The 20390-nt window shown below is 49.5% G+C and overlaps 1 protein-coding gene across 3 annotated transcripts in view; it reads left to right on the top strand.

Annotated features, from left to right (window-relative positions):
- Nucleotides 1–20390, top strand: part of LOC121285143 (beta-galactosidase-like) — a 132103-nt gene that overhangs the window by 58944 nt on the left and 52769 nt on the right. For all 3 annotated transcript variants that reach the window (XM_041201372.1, XM_041201373.1, XM_041201374.1), the window contains one exon: nt 17235–17353. In XM_041201372.1, coding sequence (XP_041057306.1) covers nt 17235–17353 — 119 coding nt within the window. The remainder of the gene's footprint in view (nt 1–17234; nt 17354–20390) is intronic.

Below are 20390 nucleotides of genomic sequence, written 5' to 3' on the forward strand. Positions count from 1 at the left end.
CTCTCTGAATTGTATCGGAATTCAAGAAATAAATTACTCTTTTCATGACCAAGAATGAACAGTTTATCACTCTTGGTTTTAAATTCTGTTTCACCAGCTATTCCTTTTCCTGTTAAACGTGTTTTTCAAGATACTTACTTCATTGAGACCTCTGCTGCTTAACATTTATCAAGTTTTAACTGAAGATCTTTGTTGAATTTGATTCTGCAAGTTTATCAGAAGGCTCTGGACTCTCTGGAAACAGTATCTCAGCTCCTTCTGAAACATTGCCCAGCAATAGGTCAGCCCCTGCACTGGTAAACTTGGAACAAGCTTGACTGACAAGACCTACTCTACAGTTAGGAAACCAGTGTCCCTGAGGATGGTTATCTCTTGACCTGGTGTCTGGGATATGAAAGGAGTCATTTTCCCTTTGTGCAAAACTTTCTGATAGGGTCCCCCTTGTCTTCACTTATCACCCCACCAGCCTCCGCATTCAAAGGATCATCCTCCGCCATTTCCGCCAACTCCAGCATGATGCCACCACCAAACACATCTTCCTTTCACCCCCCTGGTGGCATTCCGCAGGGATCATTCCCTCCGAGACACCCTGGTCCACTCCTCCATCACCCCCTACACCTCAACCCCCTCCTATGGCACCTTCCCATGCAACCGCAGAAGGTGCAACACCTGCCCCTTTACTTCCCCTCTCCTCACCGTCCAAGGGCCCAAACACTCCTTTCAAGTGAGGCAGCATTTCACTTGCATTTCCTTCAACTTAGTCTACTGCATTCGTTGCTCCCAATGCGGTTTCCTCTACATTGGAGAGACCAAACGCAGACTGGGTGACCGCTTGGCGAACACCTTCGGTCTGCCCGCAAGCATGACCCAGACCTCCCTGTCACTTGCCATTTCAACACTCCACCCTGCTCTCTTGCCCACATGTCCGTCCTTGGCTTGCTGCATTGTTCCAGTGAAGCCCAACGCAAACTGGAGGAACAGCACCTCATCTTCCGACTAGGCACTTTACAGCCTTCCGGACTGAATATTGAGTTCAACAATTTTAGATCATGAACTCTCTCCTCCATCCCCACCCCCTTTCTGTTTCTTCCCCTTCCTCCTTGTTTTTTCCAATAATTTATATAAGTTTTTCTTTTCCCACCTATTTCCATTATTTTTAATGTATTCCACTGATCATTTATCTATACCGTTTATGCCCTTTTAGTCTTATTTCACCCGACCCCCACTAGAGCTACCTTGCATGTCCTGCATTCTTAATTAGCACATTCTTTTAGATAATATCACCACCTTCAACACCTCTTTGTTCTTTTGTCTGTGACATCTTTTGGTTATCTGCTCCTATCACTGCTTGCTTGTCCCAACAACTACCGCCCCCCTCTCTCTCCTCTCCCCCCACCCTTAAACCAGCTTATATTTCACCCCTCTCCTATTTTTACTTAGTTCTGTTAAAGGGTTATGAGGACTTGAAACGTCAAATGTACTCTTCTCCGCCGATGCTGCCAGACCTGCTGAGTTTTTCCAGGTATTTTTATTTTTTGTTTCTGGTAGGTAACCTGGTCTCTCCCCTGCTACATCTGAGTACAAGTTCACTACCCCCATGACTACAGACACTATTGTGACTGAAGCTCCGCCTGTTGGCCTTTTGGCATGCCAACAAATTGTTCTTGTGTCAAGGCTTTCCACACTGAAAACACACACTGGGCATGCTCCTGCTGGTTTACCATCCAGGTTCCTTCTTTTAAAAGTTGGAGACCGAACTGACTTTTCTTTTCTACACACACGCCTTTTTCTCTTGAGTCCATTTCTGCTTCATTTCCATCTATTCTATCTCCCTAGCTTGTAGGAGTTACTCGACTCAAGTTTGTTTTGAGTTAGAGGTTTATCTGTTACTTCATAGTTGTCTACTCTGGCTTTTGAGACTCTTTGATCCTCTACATGAGTTTTAAGGTGTATGGTTAGCAATTTTTGAACCCCTTCAAAAATTGCTAGTGTCACTCGGGAGGGTTTAAACTAGTATGGCAGGGGGGGTGGGAACCAGAGCAATAGGTCAGCAGGTGAAATAAATGACTGGGAACCAGTGAATATGGCCAGTAGGACTAAGAGGAAGGGCAGGCAGGGAGAAATTACTGAACACAGTGGGACTGGGGGTCTGAAATGCATTTGTTTTAATGCGAGAAGTATAACAGGCAAGGCAGATGAGTTTAGTGCTTGGATTAGTTTTTGGGACTATGATGTTATTGCTATTACAGAGACTTGGTTGAAGGATGGACAGAATTGGCAGATAAACGTTCCAGGGTTTAGATGTTTCAGGCAGGATAGAGAGGGATGTAGAAGAGGTGGGGAGTTGCACTGCTGGTTAAGGGGAATATCACAGCTGTACGACAGGAGGACACCTCGGTGGGCTCATGCAGCGAGGCAATATGGGTAGAGCTCCGGAATAGGAGGGGTGCAGTCACAATGTTGGGGGTTTACTATAGGCCTCCCAATTGCTGGCAGGAGATTGAGGAACTTTTATGTAGGCAGATTTTGGAAAGATGCAAATGCAATAGGGTTGTTGTGGTGGGTGATTTTAACTTTCCCTATATTGACTGGGAATCACTTAGTGCTAGGGGTTTGGATGGTGCAGAATTTGTAAGGTGCATCCAGGAGGGCTTCCTGAGACAATATGTAGACAGTCCAACAAGGGAAGGGGCAATACTGGACCTGGAATTAGGGAATGAACCCGGCCAGGTGGTCGAAGTTTCAGTAGGGGAGCATTTCGGGAAAAGTGACCATAATTCAGTAAGTTTCAGGGTACTGGTGGATAATGATAACAGGAGTCCTCGGGTTAAGGTGCTTAATTGGGGGAAGGCTAATTATAACAATATTAGGCAGGAACTGAGGATTCTAGACTGGAGGCGGATGTTTGAGGGCAAATCAACAACTGACATGTGGGGGGTTTCAAACGTCAGTTGATAAGAATTCAGGACTGGCATGTTCCTGCTAGGATGAAGGATAAGTATGGCAAGTTTCAGGAACCTTGGATAACGAAGGATATTGTGAGATTGGTCAAAAAGAAAAGGGAAGCATTCATAAGGGCTAGAAGGCTGGGAACAGATGAAGCCCGTGGAGAACATAAAGAAAGTAGGAAGAAACTTAAGCAAGGAGTCAGGAGGGCTAAAAGGAGTCATGAAAAGTCATTGGCACCCAGGATTAAGGAAAATCCCAAGGCCTTTTATACATATGTAAAAAGCAAGAGAGTAGCCAGGGAAAGGATAGGCCCACTCAGGGACAGAGGTGGGAATCTGTGTGTGGAGTCAGAAGAAATGGGAGAGATACTAAATGAGTACTTCTCATCAGTATTCACCAAAGAGAAGGACTTAGCGGTCGATTTGTCTAGGGAAGAGTGTGTAGATAGTCTGGATCATGTTGAGATCAAAAAAGAGGTGTTAGGCGTCTTGAAGAATATTAAGGTGGATAAGTCCCCAGGGCCAGATGGGATCTACCCCAGAGTACTGAAGGAGGCAAGGGAGGAGATTGCTGGGGCCTTGACAGAAATCTTTGTAAATTCACTGGCTACGGGCAAGCTCCCAGAGTACTGGAGAATGGCCAATGTTGTTCCATTGTTTAAGAAGAGTAGCAGGGATAATCCAGGAAATTACAGGCCAGTGAGCCTTACGTCAGTGGTAGGGAAATTATTGGAGAAGATTCTTTGTGACAGGATTTACTACCAATTGGAAGCAAATGGGTGTATTAGTGAGAGGCAGCATGGTTTTGTGAAAGGAAGGTCGTATCTCACTAACTTGATTGAGTTTTTTGAGGAAGTGACAAAGATGATTGACAATGGAAGGGCAGTGGATGTTATCTACGTGGATTTCAGTAAGGCCTTTGACAAGGTCCCTTATGGCAGACTGGTACAGAAGGTAAAGTCGCACGGGATCAGAGGTGAGCTGGCAAGATGGATACAAAATTGGCTTGGACATAGAAGACAGAGGGTAACAGTGGAAGGGTGCTTTTCTGAATGGAGAGCTGTGACGAGTGGTGTTCCGCAGGTATCAGTGCTGGGACCTTTGCTGTTTGTAGTATATGTAAATGATTTGGAGGAAAATATAACTGGGCTAATTAGTAAGTTTGCAGATGACACTAAGCTTGGTGGAGTTGCAGATAGTGAAGAGGATTGTCAAAGAATACAACGGGATATAGATCGGCTGGAGACTTGGGCGGAGAAATGGTAGATGGAGTTTAATCCGGACAAATGTGAAGTAATGCATTTTGGGAGGTCTAATACAGGTAGGAATTATACAGTAAATGGCAGAACCCTTAAGTGCATCGACGGGCAGAGGGATCTGGGTGTTCAGGTCCACAGGTCACTGAAAGTGGCAACGCAGGTGGATAAGGTAGTCAGGAAGGCATATGGCATGCTTGCCTTCATCGGCAGGGGTACTGAGTATAAAAGCTGGGAAGTCATGCTGCAGCTGTATAGAACCTTGGTTAGGCCACACTTGGAATATTGCATGCAATTCTGGTCATCACATTACCAGAAGGATATGGAGGCGTTGGAGAGGGTGCAGAGGAGGTTTACCAGGATGCTGCCTAGTCTGGAGGTTATTAGCTATGAGGAGAGGTTGGAGAAACTCAGATTGTTCTCACTACAGCGACGGAGATTGAGGGGCGACTTGATAGAAGTTTACAAAATTATGAGTGGCATGGACAGAGTAGATAGTCAGAAGCTTTTTCCCAGGGTGGAAGAGTCAATTACTAGGGGACATAGATTTAAGGTGAGAGGAGAAAACTATAGAGGAGATGTGCGGGGCAAGTTTTTTATGCAGAGGGTAGTGAGTGTCTGGAACTCGCTGCCAGAGGAGGTGGTGGAAGCAGGTACGATAGTGGTGCTTAAGAGGCAGCTTGACAAATACATGAATTGGATGGGAATAGAGGGATACGGACCCAGAAAGTGCAAAATGTTTTAGTTTGACAGGCAATATGATCGGCGCAGGCTTGGAGGGCCGAAGGGCCTGTTCCTGTGCTGTACTTTTCTTTGTTCAGTAGGATTACGTCTCTTAATCCATTGTATGTGTGGTCAATTTTGAGTGCTTGCAAGTTTTTTAATTCTTTCAAATTCGAGGAAGCTTTGAGTGGGCTTTTTGTGAGATTTCCTAACAGTCTGGTGGAATGCTTCTGGTACGAACTCATACGCCTGCAGGATAGTGTTTTGTTTTACTCTTGGCAGACCACAGGGAATAAACCTCATGGGCTTTTTCTGTTAACTGACCCTCCATCAGGAGAGTCCAAATTTTCTTGGGCCACTTTAACCTATCTGCAAGCTTCTCAAAGGCCAAGAAGAAATGCTTCTATATCCTCCATATCAAATTTCGTTACTAACTAGAGTCACTTGAATTACTAGCGACTTCCCCACTATGTAAAACCAGTTTCTTCCTAACCGATTCAATCTGTCTCATTTCACTGTCCTTTCATGCGGGCAATTCCTTCCCAAACTTTTCTCTTTGAAAGCCTCTCTTTCTCTCCCTCTTTTCTTTCTATCTCGTCTGAAATTCTAACTCTCGCCTCACTCTTCCAGATGAGTTTTTCCTACGGTAACCGGGTCCATTTCAGGTTTTGTATCTTCTGCCTGTCCTGGTTCTGGAGTGAGAGAAAATTGCTTAGCCAGCATTTTGCGGACCTCTGGCTTTCTTGCCAGTTTTGTCACACTAAGTTCCACCTGGTCAGCTACTGCCCTAAGATGTTCCGTTGTTATGGTTGTTAATGCCAAGTTAAATCCTCCTGTTCTACAAATAATTCATCCTTTCTACTTTCTAGTGTTATATATATGAAGCCTGCTGCTGTCATCCATTTTTTTTAGAAACAATTTCAGCGATTGAACATTTCCCTTTTTCTTCTAATTTCTTCTTTCAATGTCAAATTCAGCTCCTTGACTCCAATTGGTTCAGATCCTGGATGCAGTTCTCAATTCTGTTACTGACAGGGATGGGAGAGAACTGGAACCCTTGTTCCCTTCCCTTACTGTCCTGTATCAGCTTGTGTTTTTGAGAAGGAAGAGGTGTGTGTTTCTTAACCTGAGTGTATGGACTATTTGAATAACCAGCTGCAAGCTTTTTGTGGGTCTAAATAAAGAGGATTATTTATTCAAGTGTCTACCCCGAAAATCTGACGCTACGTCTTTCTCTCACTCACTCACTCTCGCACTCTTTTGAGAAAAATACAGTTAAAGAGAATAGTGCCGAGGAGGCATCGGCATAGCAGTATTGTCACTGGACCCGTACTTCAGGTACTCGGTAATGCTCTGGGGACCCAGGTTCGAAATTTGAATTCAATAAAAAGAAAGATCTGGAATGAAAAGTCTGGTGATGACCATGAGACCATTATTGATTGTCATAAAAACCTACCTGGGTCACGAATGTCCTTTAGGGAAGGAAATCTGCTGTCCTTACCTGGTCTGGTTTACATGTCACTCCAGACCCACAGAAATGTGGTTGCCTCTTAAAATGCCCTCTGAAATAGCCTAACAAGCCAATCAGTTCTCAAGGGCAATTAGGAATGGACAACAAATGCAAACCCTGCCAGCGATGCCCATATCCCATGAACAAATAATAATAAAAAAAATTCATAAGTCATGTGATTAGATCGTCTCGGAAAAACACGTGGGGCTGACCTGGTGAAGGAGGTTTTTTTCACTCTCGAAGTGTAGGTTGGTGAATTCTGTAGCGGAAGCTGAACACCAGAATGGTTGCAGGATTTGCTTGAAGAGATGAACTTTCTGCAGGTCATGGAGTTAGTTACTTGTAGCCTTGTTGTTAGGAGGCCGGTTCACTTTGTTGTGGATTTGAAAAGGAACAGATTTGGAGATCTTAGAATGTTGCAGTCTCCAGTTCCTGAGGTATAGCTGTTGTTGCCTTTGCTGTTGCTGTTTCTGCAATTGTTGGGTCTTGCAGACAGCACTTCTTTATTCTTTCATGGGATGTGGGCATCACCGGCAAGGCCAGCATTTATTGCCTGGCCTTAATTGCCTTTGAACTGAGCGTCTTGCTCGACCATTTCAGAGGGCAGTTAAGAGTCAACCACATTGCTGTGGGTCTGGAGTCACATGTAAACCAGACCAGGTAAGGATGGCAGATTTCCTTCCCTATAGGGCATTAGTGAACCAGGTGGTTTTTACATAAATTGACGATAGCTTCATTACTCGTTTTCAATTCCAGATTTCATTAATTGAATTTAAATTCCACCAGCTCCTGTGGTGGGATTTGAACTCGTGCCCCCTGGGCATTAGCCTGGGTCCCTGAATTACCTATCACTGGCCCTCTATCCAGCTGTACCTGTACTCCCCCCCCCACCCCTTAAACCAGCTTATATTTCACCTCTTTTCTATTTTTCCTTAGTTCTGTTGAAGGGTCATTCGGACTCGAAACGTTAACTGTGTTCCTCTCCACAGATGCTGCCAGACCTGCTGAGTTTCTCCAGGTATTTTTGTTTTTGTTTTCCTCTGGATTACCTGTCTACCGACATTACCACTACCACTTCCTCCCCTTAAAGATTAAAAGACCAACATGGCTGCCTTCCTGTATGATTTCAGATAGTTCCCTTTTCCAAATATGGTGTTGTGCTTCATGGATTAGCCACAATCTGGGCTATTGTTTACAGACATTCACCCTGAGGGTTTGTGACAATCATTGTCTTATTTTCGTAATGACCCTTTCAAGTCAGGAAACACCTCTTTGGATGGTTTTAGGAGATGAGTAATGACTCTTCTTAGTCTGGGATGTGACCTTTCATGTTTCCCTTTGTTCTGTAATGTTACAGGATTAATTAATGACCTCCGAGTGAAGGCACCCCTAGGTAGCAGCGACCACAATATGACTGAATTTTACATCCAGTTTGAAAGGGAGAAGAAAAAAACAAAAAGCTGCGGATGCTGGAAACCCAAAACAAAAACAGAATTACCTGGAAAAACTCAGCAGGTCTGGCAGCATCGGCGGAGAAGAAAAGAGTTGACGTTTCGAGTCCTCATGACCCTTTGACAGAACTTCGACAATTCTGCTGAAGGGTCATGAGGACTTGAAACGTCAACTCTTTTCTTCACCGATGCTGCCAGACCTGCTGAGTTTTTCCAGGTAATTCTGTTTTTGAAAGGGAGAAGAGTGGGTCTAAGACTAGTATCTTAAACTTAAATAAGGGCGACTATGTGGGGATGAAAGCTGAGCTGGCTGAAGTGAACTGGGAAACTAGACTAGAGGATAAACAATAGAGAAGCAGTGGCAGACATTTAAGGGGATATTTCAGAATATTCAGAATAAGTATATTCCTACTATAAAGAAAAATTCTAAGGGGAGGACCCACCATCCATGGTTAACTAAAGAAGATAAGTAAAGCATCAAACTTAAGGAAAAAGCATTTAACTGCACAAAAATGAGTGGCAGGTCAGATGATTGGTCAGAATATAAAGAATGGCAGAGAATGACTAAAAGGTTAATCGGGAGAAAGAAATTACAGTATGAGAGGAAGCTAGCTAGAAATGTAAAAATGGATAGCAAGAGTTTCTACAGGTATTTAAACAAGAAAAGAGTAGGTAAAGTGAGTGTTGGTTTACTAGAGAATGAGAATGGGGAGTTAATAGTAGATAATAAGGAAATGACAGATGTAATGAACAAATATTTTGCTTCTGTCTTCATTACGAAGGATATAAAAAACATTCCAGTAATAGCTATAAATCAGGAGGTGGAGGGGAGAGAGGAACTTGGTGAAATTACAATCACTAGGGAAGCAGTGCTGAGCAAACTGATGGAGCTTTGAGCTGACAAGTCTTCAGGTCCAGATGAACTTCATCCTTGGGTCTTAAAAGAGGTGGCTAATGAGGTGGTAGATGCGTTGGTGTTAATTTTCCAAAATTCCCTAGATTCTGGAAAGGTTCCATCAGACTGAAAGTAGCAAATATAACCCCTCTATTCAAGAAGGGAGGGAGGCAGAAAACAGGAAACTATAGATCACTTAGCTTGACGTCTGTCGTGGGGAAGATGTTAGAATTGATCATTAAAGAGTTGGTAGCTGGGCACTTAGAAAAACTCAAGGTAATCGGGAAGGGTCAGCACCGCTTGGTGAAAGGGAAATCATGTTTACCCAATTTATTTGAGTTTTTCGAAGGAGTAACATGTGCTGTGGATAAAGGGGAGCCTGAAGGTATACTGTACTTGGATTTCCAGAAGGCATTTGATAAGGTGCCACATCAAAGATTATTATGGAAAATAAAAGCTCATGGTGTAGGGGTAACATATTAGCATGGATAGAAGATTGGCTGGCTGGCAGAGAACAGAGTATGTATAAATGGATGATTTTCTGATTGGCAGGATGTGACAAGTAGAGTCCCACAGGGGTCTGTACTGGGGCCTCAACTTTTTAACAATTTACATCAATAACATAGATGATGGGAGTGAAGGCATGGTAGCTAAATTTGCAGGTGACACAGATAGGTAGGAAAATATGTTGTGAAGAGGACATTGCAGAAGTTGCAGGTGGATATAGATAAGTTGAGTGGGCAAAAATCTGGCAGATGGAGTTTAATGTGGGAAAATGTGAAGTTGTTCACTTTGGCAGGAAGAATAAAAAAACGGAGTATTACTTAATGGAGAACAACTGCAGAATTCTGAGGTGCAGAGGGATCTAGGTGTTTAGTACATGAGTCACAAGTTAGTATGCAGGTACAGTAATTAAGAAGGCTAATGGAATGCTATCCTTTATTATGAGAGGGATTGACATAAAAGTAAGGATGTTATGCTTCAGTTATACAGGGCATTGGTGAGACCACATCTTGAATACTGTGAGCAGTTTTTGTCTCCTTATTTAAGGAAGGATGTAAATGCATTGGAGGCGGTTCAGAGGAGATTTACTAGATTGATACCTGGAATGAGTGGGTTGTCTTATGAGGAAAGATTGGACAGACTGGGCTTGTTTCCACTGGAGTTTAGAAGAGTGAGGGGTGATTTGATTGAAGTTTACAAGACCCTGAACGGCCTTGACAAGGTGGACATGGAAAGGATGTTTCCTCCTGTGGGTGAGTCCAGAACTAGGGGGCATTGTTTTAAAATTGGGGGTTGCCCTTTTAGGACAGAGATATGGAGAATTTTTTTCTCTCAGGAGGTTGTGTGACTTTGAAATTCTCTGCCTAAGAAGGTGGTGGAGGCGAGTCATTGAATATTCATCAAATGAGGCCATATGGGTAGGAGTAAAAACACAAAAGGGGCAAACACGCTGTTGGGTGTGTACTATAGCCCACCAAACAGTCAGGGAGAGATAGAGGATCAAATATATAATCAAATTTCAGAGAAGTGTAAGAATAATAGGGGATTTTAACTACCCAAATATTAACTGGGATAGTTTTAGTGTGCAAGGTAGGGAGGGAGCAAAATTCTTAAGTTGCATCCTGGAGAATGTTTTTAGACAGTATGTCGAAAGCCCAACAAGGGAGGGGGCAGTTCTGGACCTAATATTCAGAAATAAGCCCGGGTAGATGGAAGGTATATCAGTAGGGGAGCATTTTGGAGATAGTGACCAAAACTCAGTTAGATTTAGGATAGATATGGAAGAGGATAAGGTTGGGCTGTGAATAAAAGTTCTAAGCTGGGGAAAGGTTAATTTTACTCAGATGAACAATTTGGCCCAAGTGGACTGGGAGCAGCTACTTACAGATGAAAATATGTCAGAGCAGTGGGAGGCATTCAAGGAGGAAATATCGAGAGTACAGGGCAAATATGTTCACATAAAGACAAAGGGGACGACCAAGTCCGGAGAATCCTGGATGTCAAGGGACATAAAGGTTAAGGAAAAAAGAGAAGCTTATGGCAGATACCGAGGGCTCAATACAGCAAAGGCCCTAGAGGAGTATAAAAAGTGCAGGGGGGAACTTAAGGAAATTAAGAAAGCTAAGAGAGTGCATGAGAAAGCATTGGTTGGCAGAATAAAGGAAAATCCAAAGGGGTCTATTAAATATATAAAGAGCAAGAGGATAACTAGGGAAAGAGTAGGGCCAATTAGGGACCATAGGGGTAATCTGTGTGTGGACCCAGAAGACGTGGGTACAATCCTCAATGAATACTTTGTGTCGGTCTTCACAATGAAAAAGGATGACGCAGGTATAGACATCAGGGTGGAGGACTGTGAAATATTAGAGGAAATGAACATAGAGAGAGGAGGTACTAGTGGGTTTAGCAGCCTTAAAAGTGGATAAATCTCCAGGCCAGGATGAGATGTATCCCAGGCTGTTGAGGGAGACAAGGGAAGAGATATCAGGGGCCCTGGCAGTAATTTTCAAATCCTCTCTGGCCACAGGTGAGGTGCCAGAGGACTGGAGGACTTCTAACATTGTCTCATTATTAAAAAAAGGGAGAAGGGATAGACCAGAAAATTACAGGCCAGTCAGTCTAACCTCGGTGGAGAAGTTACTAGAAAGAATTCTGAGGGGCAGAATATATCTGCACTTGGAGAGACAAGGATTAATCAGGGATAGTCAGCATGGATTTGTTAAGGGAAGGTCATGTTTGACAAATTTGATTGTGTTTTTTGAGGAGGTAACAAGGAGTGTTGATGAGGGTAATGCATTTGATGTGGTCTACATGGACTTCAGCAAGGCTTTTGATAAGGTCCCTCATGGCAGACTGGTCAAGAAAGTAAGAGACCACGGGATCCAAGGCAAAGTGGCACATTGGATCCAAAATTGGCTGAGAGGCAGGAAGCAGAGGGTATGGTAGAGGGATGTTTCTGTGACTGGAAGCCTGTTTCCAGTGGGGTTCCACAGGGCTTAGTGCTGGGGCCCTTGCTGTTTGTGGTGTACATAAATGATTTGGACGTAAATGTAGGGGGTTTGATCAAGAAGTTCACGGATGACATGAAAATTGGTAGGGTGGTAAATAGTGAGGAGGATAGCCGTAAACTGCAGGAGGATATCAATAGACTGGTCAGGTGGGCAGAGCAGTGGCAAATGGAATTCAACCCGGAAAAGCGTGAGGTAATGCACTTGGGGAGGGTAACAAGGCAAGAGATTACACTATGAATGGTAGGACCCTGGAAAGTACTGAAGATCAGAGGGACCTTGGTGTGCATATCCACAGATCCCTGAAGGTAGCAGGGCAGGTAGATAAGGTGATTAAGAAGGCATTTGGATACTTGCCTTTATTAGCTGAGATGTAGAATACAAGAGCAGGGAAGTTATGCTGGAACTGTATAAAATGCTGGTTAGGCCCCAGCTGGAATACTGTGTGCAGTTCTGGTCACCACATTATAGGAAGGATGTGATTGCACTGGAGAGGTTGCAGAGGAGATTTACCAGGATGCTGCCTGGGCTGGAGGGTCGGAGCTATGAGGAAAGATTGGATAGGCTGGGGTTGTTTTCCTTGGAGCAGTGAAGGTTGAGAGGGGACCTGGTAGAGGTGGATAAGATTATGAGGGGCATAGATAGGGTGGATAGGCAGACAATTTTTTCCATTAGTAGAGGGGTCAATAACCAAGGGGCATAGATATAAGGTCAGAGGTAGAAAGCTAAGAGGGGAGTTGAGGAGTAATTTTTTCACCCTGAGGGTGGTGGGAGTCTGGAACTCACTGTCTGAAAGGGTGGTTGAGTCAGGAACTCTCATAACATTTAAGAAGTATTTAGATATTCACTTGCGTTGCCATAGCCTCCAGGGCACATAGCCAAGTACTGGAAAATGGAATTAGAGTAATCAGATCTTTGTTGACTGGTGTGGACATGATGGGCCGAATGGCCTCCTTCTGTGCTGTAAATGTCTATGAGGCGCTGGTACCTGTGCTGGTGCTTGCTTCAGAGAGCGGGTGTGACTCAGGTACAAATGACGCCTGGTGGTCCTCCAGTGTTGGGGGTGGCCCTTCGAGGTCCGGAGAGCTGGTGAACCTGTCATTAGTTACAGTCATCACCCTTTCACTGCGCATGCCAGGCACCCTGGTGAGACAATGGAGATCTGCATCATGGTGCCCTCGACTTCCAATGATCAATGGGGACTCCAGATTTGAGGCTCCTGTCAATGAGGAGACTGCACTAGAATGGTTGCATAAGACGAAACTCTCACCTCTGTGCCCTGTACTCTTTACCTTCATCTGGCACCTCCGCGCCTCCACACTCGGTTGAATGGGGAGTGTGTGCCGGCTCTCGAGCTCGAACTGGGAGAGCAGCAGCAGTTTGGGCTGTCCTCTGCCTGTACGCAACCTCTGTCTGGTTATGGGTCGTCTTCTCCTGAAAGGACAGAGGAGCATTGATGAGTCCACTCTCTACCTGCAGCCCCATTGCAGCATGGCCAACCCCAGCTGAGGCACATCCGAGTCGAGATCCTGGAGCCGCAAGACACTCAGTCCGAGCAGCCAGGGGCTCACCCCCTTGGCCAGCTTCGGTGTGATTGACAGTTGGCACTTGGACTTTAACAACCCTGAGCTCCGCGGGGGGGATGGTCAGACCTTAACACATCTGCACACTGACCCACGCCAACATGGTACTCGCCCTTCCTGTGCATCGCAGCTCATTGAACCTCTTCTGGCACTGCACCCAGGAGCACTGCACCACATCACCAGCATTGCCACCTCCTCCCATGCCCTCTTGATGAGGTGCGCTGGCCTCCTCCTCCCCCCATACCTGGGGACAAGAGTGCCCCTCCTGGCATCCACCTCCTCCAGGAGGACCTCGAGGCACTCATCAGAGAAGAGGCGGGCTGAGTGCCCACCCGACTTGCCCCCCTGCCGGTTGTGTCCAGCCATTGTTACAACGGGAGACAGAAGCTCCTCCCTGGCGGCCTTTCTGGGCTGTTTCTAAACTGGCCATTGGCCCCTGCCCCTGCTTGGTCCTTCCTGGCCAATGCGGAGCCACGTTTCATGCTGGGTGGGCCTGAATTGCCTGTCAGCGTGAAATTGCGGCCGGGGCTCGATCGCAGGTGGTTTCACGGCCGTTCTAAAGCCCACCTGCCCCTCCTGCCGATGAGGGGGAAAGTCCTGGCCCAGGTTAACATGGACAGGATGATAGAACGATTGAAACATATAAGATCCTGAGAGGTCTTGACAGGGTGGATGTGGAAAGGATGTTTCCTTTTGTGGGAGAATCTAGAACCAGGAATCACTCTTTAAAAATAAGGGGTCACCCATTTAGGACAGAGATGAGGAGAAATGTTTTCACTTAGAGGGTTGTGAAGCTCTGAAACTCTCTCCCTGAAAAGGCTGTGGAAGCAGAGTCTTTGAATATTTTTAAGGCAGAGGTGGATAGATTCTTGGTAAGCAAGGGGGTGATAGGTTATGGGGGTAGGCAGGATGTAGATTTCAGGTTACTATCAGATCAGCCATGACCTTATTAAATAGCAGAGTAGGCTCGAGGGGCTGAATGGCCTCCTCCTGCTCTTTGTTCATACGTTCATATGTAAGCATGGCACATGGAGTTCAGTGCAGAAAAGTGTGAAGTGATGCACTTTGGGAGAACTAAACATGGAAACTAGCAGGAGTAGGCCATTCGGCCCTTCAAGCCTGCTCCGCCATTCACTATGATCATGGCTGATCATCCAACTCAATAGTCTGCTCCCGCTTTCTCCTCATATCCTTTGATCCCTTTCACCCCAAGAGCTATATCTAACTCCTTCTTGAAAACATACAATGTTTTGGCCTCAACTACTTTCTGTGGTAGTGAATTCCACAGACTCACCACTCTCTGGGTGAAGAAATTTCTCCTCATCTCAGTCCTAAATGGTCTACCCCATATCCTCAGACTGTGACCCCTGGTTCTGGACTCCCCCACCATCGGGAACATCCTTCCTGCATCTACCCTGTCTAGTCCTGTTAGAATTTTATAGGTTTCTATGAGATCCCCCCTCATTCTTCTGAACTCCAGTGAATATAATCCTAACCGACTCAATCTCTCCTCATATGTCAGTCCCACCATCCCAGGAATCAGTCTGGTAAACTTTTGCTGCACTCCCTCTATAGTAAGAACATCCTTCCTCAGATAAGGAGAGCAAAACTGCACACAATATTCCAGGTGTGGTCTCACCAAGGCCCTGTATAATTGCAGCAAGACATCCCTGTTCCTGTACTCGAATCCTCTCGCTATGAAGGCCAACATACCATTTGCCTTCTTTACCGCCTGCTGCACCTGCATGCTTACCTTCAGCGACTGGTGTACAAGGTCTTGTTGCACATTCCCCTCTCTCAATTTATAGTCATTCAGATAATAATCTGCCTTCTTGTTTTTGCTACCAAAATGGATAACCTCACATTTATCCACATTATACTGCATCTGCCATGCATTTGCCCACTCACTCAGCTTGTCCAAATCACACTGAAGCATCTCTACATCCTCCTCACAGCTCACCCTCCCACCCAACTTTGTGTCATCTGCAAATTTGGAGATATTACATTTAGCTCCCTCATCTAAATCATTAATATATATTGTGAATAACTGGGGTCCCAGCACTGATCCATGCAGCACCCCACTAGTCACTGCCTGCCATTTGGAAAAAGACCTGTTTATTCCTACTCTTTGTTTCCTGTCTGCCAACCAGTTTTCTATCCATCTCAATACACTACCCCCAATCCCATGCGCTTTAATTTTACACGCTAATCTCTTATGTGGGACTTTGTTGAAAGCCTTCTGAAAGTCCAAATAAACCACATCCACTGGCTCCCCATCATCAACTCTACTAGTTCCATTCTCGAAAAATTCCAGTAGATTTGTCAAGCATGACTTCCCTTTCATAAATCCATGCTGACTCTGTCCGATTCTGGCACTGTTTTCCACGTGCTCAGCTATTACATCTTTTATAATGGACTCTAGAATTTTACCTACTACCAACGTCGGGCTGACTGGTCTATAATTCCCTGTTTTCTCTCTACCTCCCTTTTTAAATAGTGGGGTTACATTAGCTACCCTCCAATCTGTAGGAACCGTTCCAGAGTCTATAGAATCTCAGAAGATAACCACCAATGCATCCACTATTTCTAGGGCCATTTCCTTAAGTACTCTGGGATGTAGATTATTAGGCCCTGGGGATTTATCGGCCTTCAATCCCATCAATTTCCCCAACATCATTTCCCTACTAATACTGATTTCTTTCAGTTCCTCCCTCTCATTAAACCCTGTGTTCCCCAACATTTCTGGTATGTTATTTGTGTCCTCCTTTGTGAAGACAGAACCAAAGTATGTATTTAGTTGGTCAGCCATTTCTTTGTTCCTCATTATAAATTCCCCTGTTTCTGACTGTAAGGGACCTACATTTGTCTTCACCAATCTTTTTCTCTTCACATATCTATAGAAACTTTTACTGTCAGTTTTTATGTTCCCCACAAGCTTACTCTTGTACTCTGGCTAATGTGGAGAGAGGTCTACAGTAAGGAGAATGGTTTTGAAAAGTGTAGTTGAGTATATCCACCTTGGTGTCTATAGACACAATTCCTTAAAGGTGGCCAAGTAAGTTAATAGAGTAGCAATAGAGATCATGCTAGAACCTTCTGAATGACTGGTTAGGCCTGAACTGGAATATTGTGGAGAATTGTGGATTCCACAGTTCAGGAAAAGATGTAAAGGCTGAAGAAAGTGTCCAGAGGAGGTTTTCCAGGATGTTACCGGGAATGAGGGGCTTCAGCTATGAGGAGAAATTGGAAAATGTCGGTCTGTTATCCTTGGAACAGAGAAGGTTGGGAGGTAACCCAATGAGGTTTTCAAAATGATGAGAGGTTTCGATGGAGAAGATCGAGAAAAACGATTCCCTCTGGTGAATGGATCAATAATACAAGATTATAGATTCCAAATCATTGGAAAAACATCTAGAGAGGAGATGAGAATTTTTTTCACTGAGTTTTCAGGTTATGGAACACTCGACCTGAAAAGGGGCTGAAAGCTGATTCTATAAAACATTTTCAAAGGGAGTTGGGCCGGTGCTGGAGAATGAGCAACTTACAGAGTTACAGACAGAAAGAGGTGATGTGACTGCTCTTTCAAAGAGTCAGCACTGGCACAATAGTCCGAATGGCCTCCTGTGCTGTACGTTTGTGTGATCCTAATGTTTTGTAACCAGTCTGACCCTCTTTTGAATCAACTTGGATCCTTCCCCCTATAAGGGTGGGGTGTAAATAGGAGAAAGGAAATGTGTATGTGTGAGAGAGGGGGAGGGCATGGGGGCAATGGGAGGTGATGGGGGTTTGATGGGGAGGGTGGGTGATGGTTCTTGGGGAAGATACTGTCAAGATCCTTACTAATTCCTTCCTTATAGGTGCTGACTACAACGCTAAGTATCGGCCCATCACCACCAGTTACGATTACAATGCTCCCCTGTCTGAAGCAGGAGATCCCACGGAGAAGTTTTATGCACTTCGGGATGTCATTAGGAAGGTACGATCCAGTTACCCTCACACACTATATCAGGAAGGGGTACTGAGGCTGGGACTCAGGAGAGGCCGAGGCTGGGTTGGGAAGGGTTCTACAGGGAGCAAGTCTAAAGGTGGGGAGAATGGGGGTGGGCAGTTTGATCAGAGGTTTGCTGAGTAGAGGCAGCAATGAGGCAGAGCTTTTAGATTTGAGGAAAGAGCCTTCAAACATGGCTGCTGCTGTAATTTAGGAAAAGTGAAGCTAATTAATGCACAGCAAGATCCCCAAAACAGCACTGCACATAGGAATAATTCATCTGCTGTCAGCGCTCGTTGCTTCTGGAAGAATGTTGGTCAGGTTATGACCTCTTGTGACCTGAAACATTTCCCACAGGGCCTCAGTTTACAATCTTATTCGCAAAACTGCCCTCCGGCCGGATCTCGCTCCCTCGGTGCTGACCCTCCGGCCGGGCCTCGGTGCTGACCCTCCGGCCGGATCTCGCTCCCTCGGTGCTGACCCTCCGGCCGGATCTCGGTGCTGACCCTCCGGCCGGATCTCGGTGCTGACCCTCCGGCCGGGCCTCGGTGCTGACCCTCCGGCCGGGCCTCGGTGCTGACCCTCCGGCCGGGCCTCGCTCCCTCGGTGCTGACCCTCCGGCCGGGCCTCGCTCCCTCGGTGCTGACCCTCCGGCCGGGCCTCGCTCCCTCGGTGCTGACCCTCCGGCCGGGCCTCGCTCCCTCGGTGCTGACCCTCCGGCCGGGCCACGCTCCCTCGGTGCTGACCCTCCGGCCGGGCCTCGCTCCCTCGGTGCTGAACCTCCGGCCGGGCCTCGCTCCCTCGGTGCTGAACCTCCGGCCGGGCCTCGCTCCCTCGGTGCTGACCCTCCGGCCGGGCCTCGCTCCCTCGGTGCTGACCCTCCGGCCGGGCCTCGCTCCCTCGGTGCTGACCCTCCGGCCGGGCCTCGCTCCCTCGGTGCTGACCCTCCGGCCGGGCCTCGCTCCCTCGGTGCTGACCCTCCGGCCGGGCCTCGCTCCCTCGGTGCTGACCCTCCGGCCGGGCCTCGCTCCCTCGGTGCTGACCCTCCGGCCGGGCCTCGCTCCCTCGGTGCTGACCCTCCGGCCGGGCCTCGCTCCCTCGGTGCTGACCCTCCGGCCGGGCCTCGCTCCCTCGGTGCTGACCCTCCGGCCGGGCCTCGCTCCCTCGGTGCTGACCCTCCGGCCGGGCCTCGCTCCCTCGGTGCTGACCCTCCGGCCGGGCCTCGCTCCCTCGGTGCTGACCCTCCGGCCGGGCCTCGCTCCCTCGGTGCTGACCCTCCGGCCGGGCCTCGCTCCCTCGGTGCTGACCCTCCGGCCGGGCCTCGCTCCCTCGGTGCTGACCCTCCGGCCGGGCCTCGCTCCCTCGGTGCTGACCCTCCGGCCGGGCCTCGCTCCCTCGGTGCGGACCCTCCGGCCGGGCCTCGCTCCCTCGGTGCGGACCCTCCGGCCGGGCCTCGGTGCGGACCCTCCGGCCGGGCCTCGGTGCGGACCCTCCGGCCGGGCCTCGGTGCGGACCCTCCGGCCGGGCCTCGGTGCGGACCCTCCGGCCGGGCCTCGGTGCGGACCCTCCGGCCGGGCCTCGGTGCGGACCCTCCGGCCGGGCCTCGGTGCGGACCCTCCGGCCGGGCCTCGGTGCGGACCCTCCGGCCGGGCCTCGGTGCGGACCCTCCGGCCGGGCCTCGGTGCGGACCCTCCGGCCGGGCCTCGGTGCGGACCCTCCGGCCGGGCCTCGGTGCGGACCCTCCGGCCGGGCCTCGGTGCGGACCCTCCGGCCGGGCCTCGGTGCGGACCCTCCGGCCGGGCCTCGGTGCGGACCCTCCGGCCGGGCCTCGGTGCGGACCCTCCGGCCGGGCCTCGGTGCGGACCCTCCGGCCGGGCCTCGGTGCGGACCCTCCGGCCGGGCCTCGGTGCGGACCCTCCGGCCGGGCCTCGGTGCGGACCCTCCGGCCGGATCTCGCTCCCTCGGTGCTGACCCTCCGGCCGGGCCTCGGTGCTGACCCTCCGGCCGGGCCTCGCTCCCTCGGTGCTGACCCTCCGGCCGGGCCTCGCTCCCTCGGTGCTGACCCTCCGACCGGGCCTCGGTGCTGACCCTCCGGCCGGATCTCGGTGCTGACCCTCCGGCCGGATCTCGGTGCTGACCCTCCGGCCGGGCCTCGCTCCCTCGGTGCTGACCCTCCGGCCGGGCCTCGCTCCCTCGGTGCTGACCCTCCGGCCGGGCCTCGCTCCCTCGGTGCTGACCCTCCGGCCGGGCCTCGGTGCTGACCCTCCGGCCGGGCCTCGGTGCTGACCCTCCGGCCGGGCCTCGGTGCTGACCCTCCGGCCGGGCCTCGGTGCTGACCCTCCGGCCGGGCCTCGGTGCTGACCCTCCGGCCGGGCCTCGGTGCTGACCCTCCGGCCGGGCCTCGGTGCTGACCCTCCGGCCGGGCCTCGGTGCTGACCCTCCGGCCGGGCCTCGGTGCGGACCCTCCGGCCGGGCCTCGGTGCGGACCCTCCGGCCGGGCCTCGGTGCGGACCCTCCGGCCGGGCCTCGGTGCGGACCCTCCGGCCGGGCCTCGGTGCGGACCCTCCGGCCGGGCCTCGGTGCGGACCCTCCGGCCGGGCCTCGGTGCGGACCCTCCGGCCGGGCCTCGGTGCGGACCCTCCGGCCGGGCCTCGGTGCGGACCCTCCGGCCGGGCCTCGGTGCGGACCCTCCGGCCGGGCCTCGGTGCGGACCCTCCGGCCGGGCCTCGGTGCGGACCCTCCGGCCGGGCCTCGGTGCGGACCCTCCGGCCGGGCCTCGGTGCGGACCCTCCGGCCGGGCCTCGGTGCGGACCCTCCGGCCGGGCCTCGGTGCGGACCCTCCGGCCGGGCCTCGGTGCGGACCCTCCGGCCGGGCCTCGGTGCGGACCCTCCGGCCGGGCCTCGGTGCGGACCCTCCGGCCGGGCCTCGGTGCGGACCCTCCGGCCGGGCCTCGGTGCGGACCCTCCGGCCGGGCCTCGGTGCGGACCCTCCGGCCGGGCCTCGGTGCTGACCCTCCGGCCGGGC

This window comes from Carcharodon carcharias, chromosome 12 (genome assembly GCF_017639515.1).
Source record: "Carcharodon carcharias isolate sCarCar2 chromosome 12, sCarCar2.pri, whole genome shotgun sequence".
Taxonomy (NCBI): Eukaryota; Metazoa; Chordata; class Chondrichthyes; order Lamniformes; family Lamnidae; genus Carcharodon; species Carcharodon carcharias.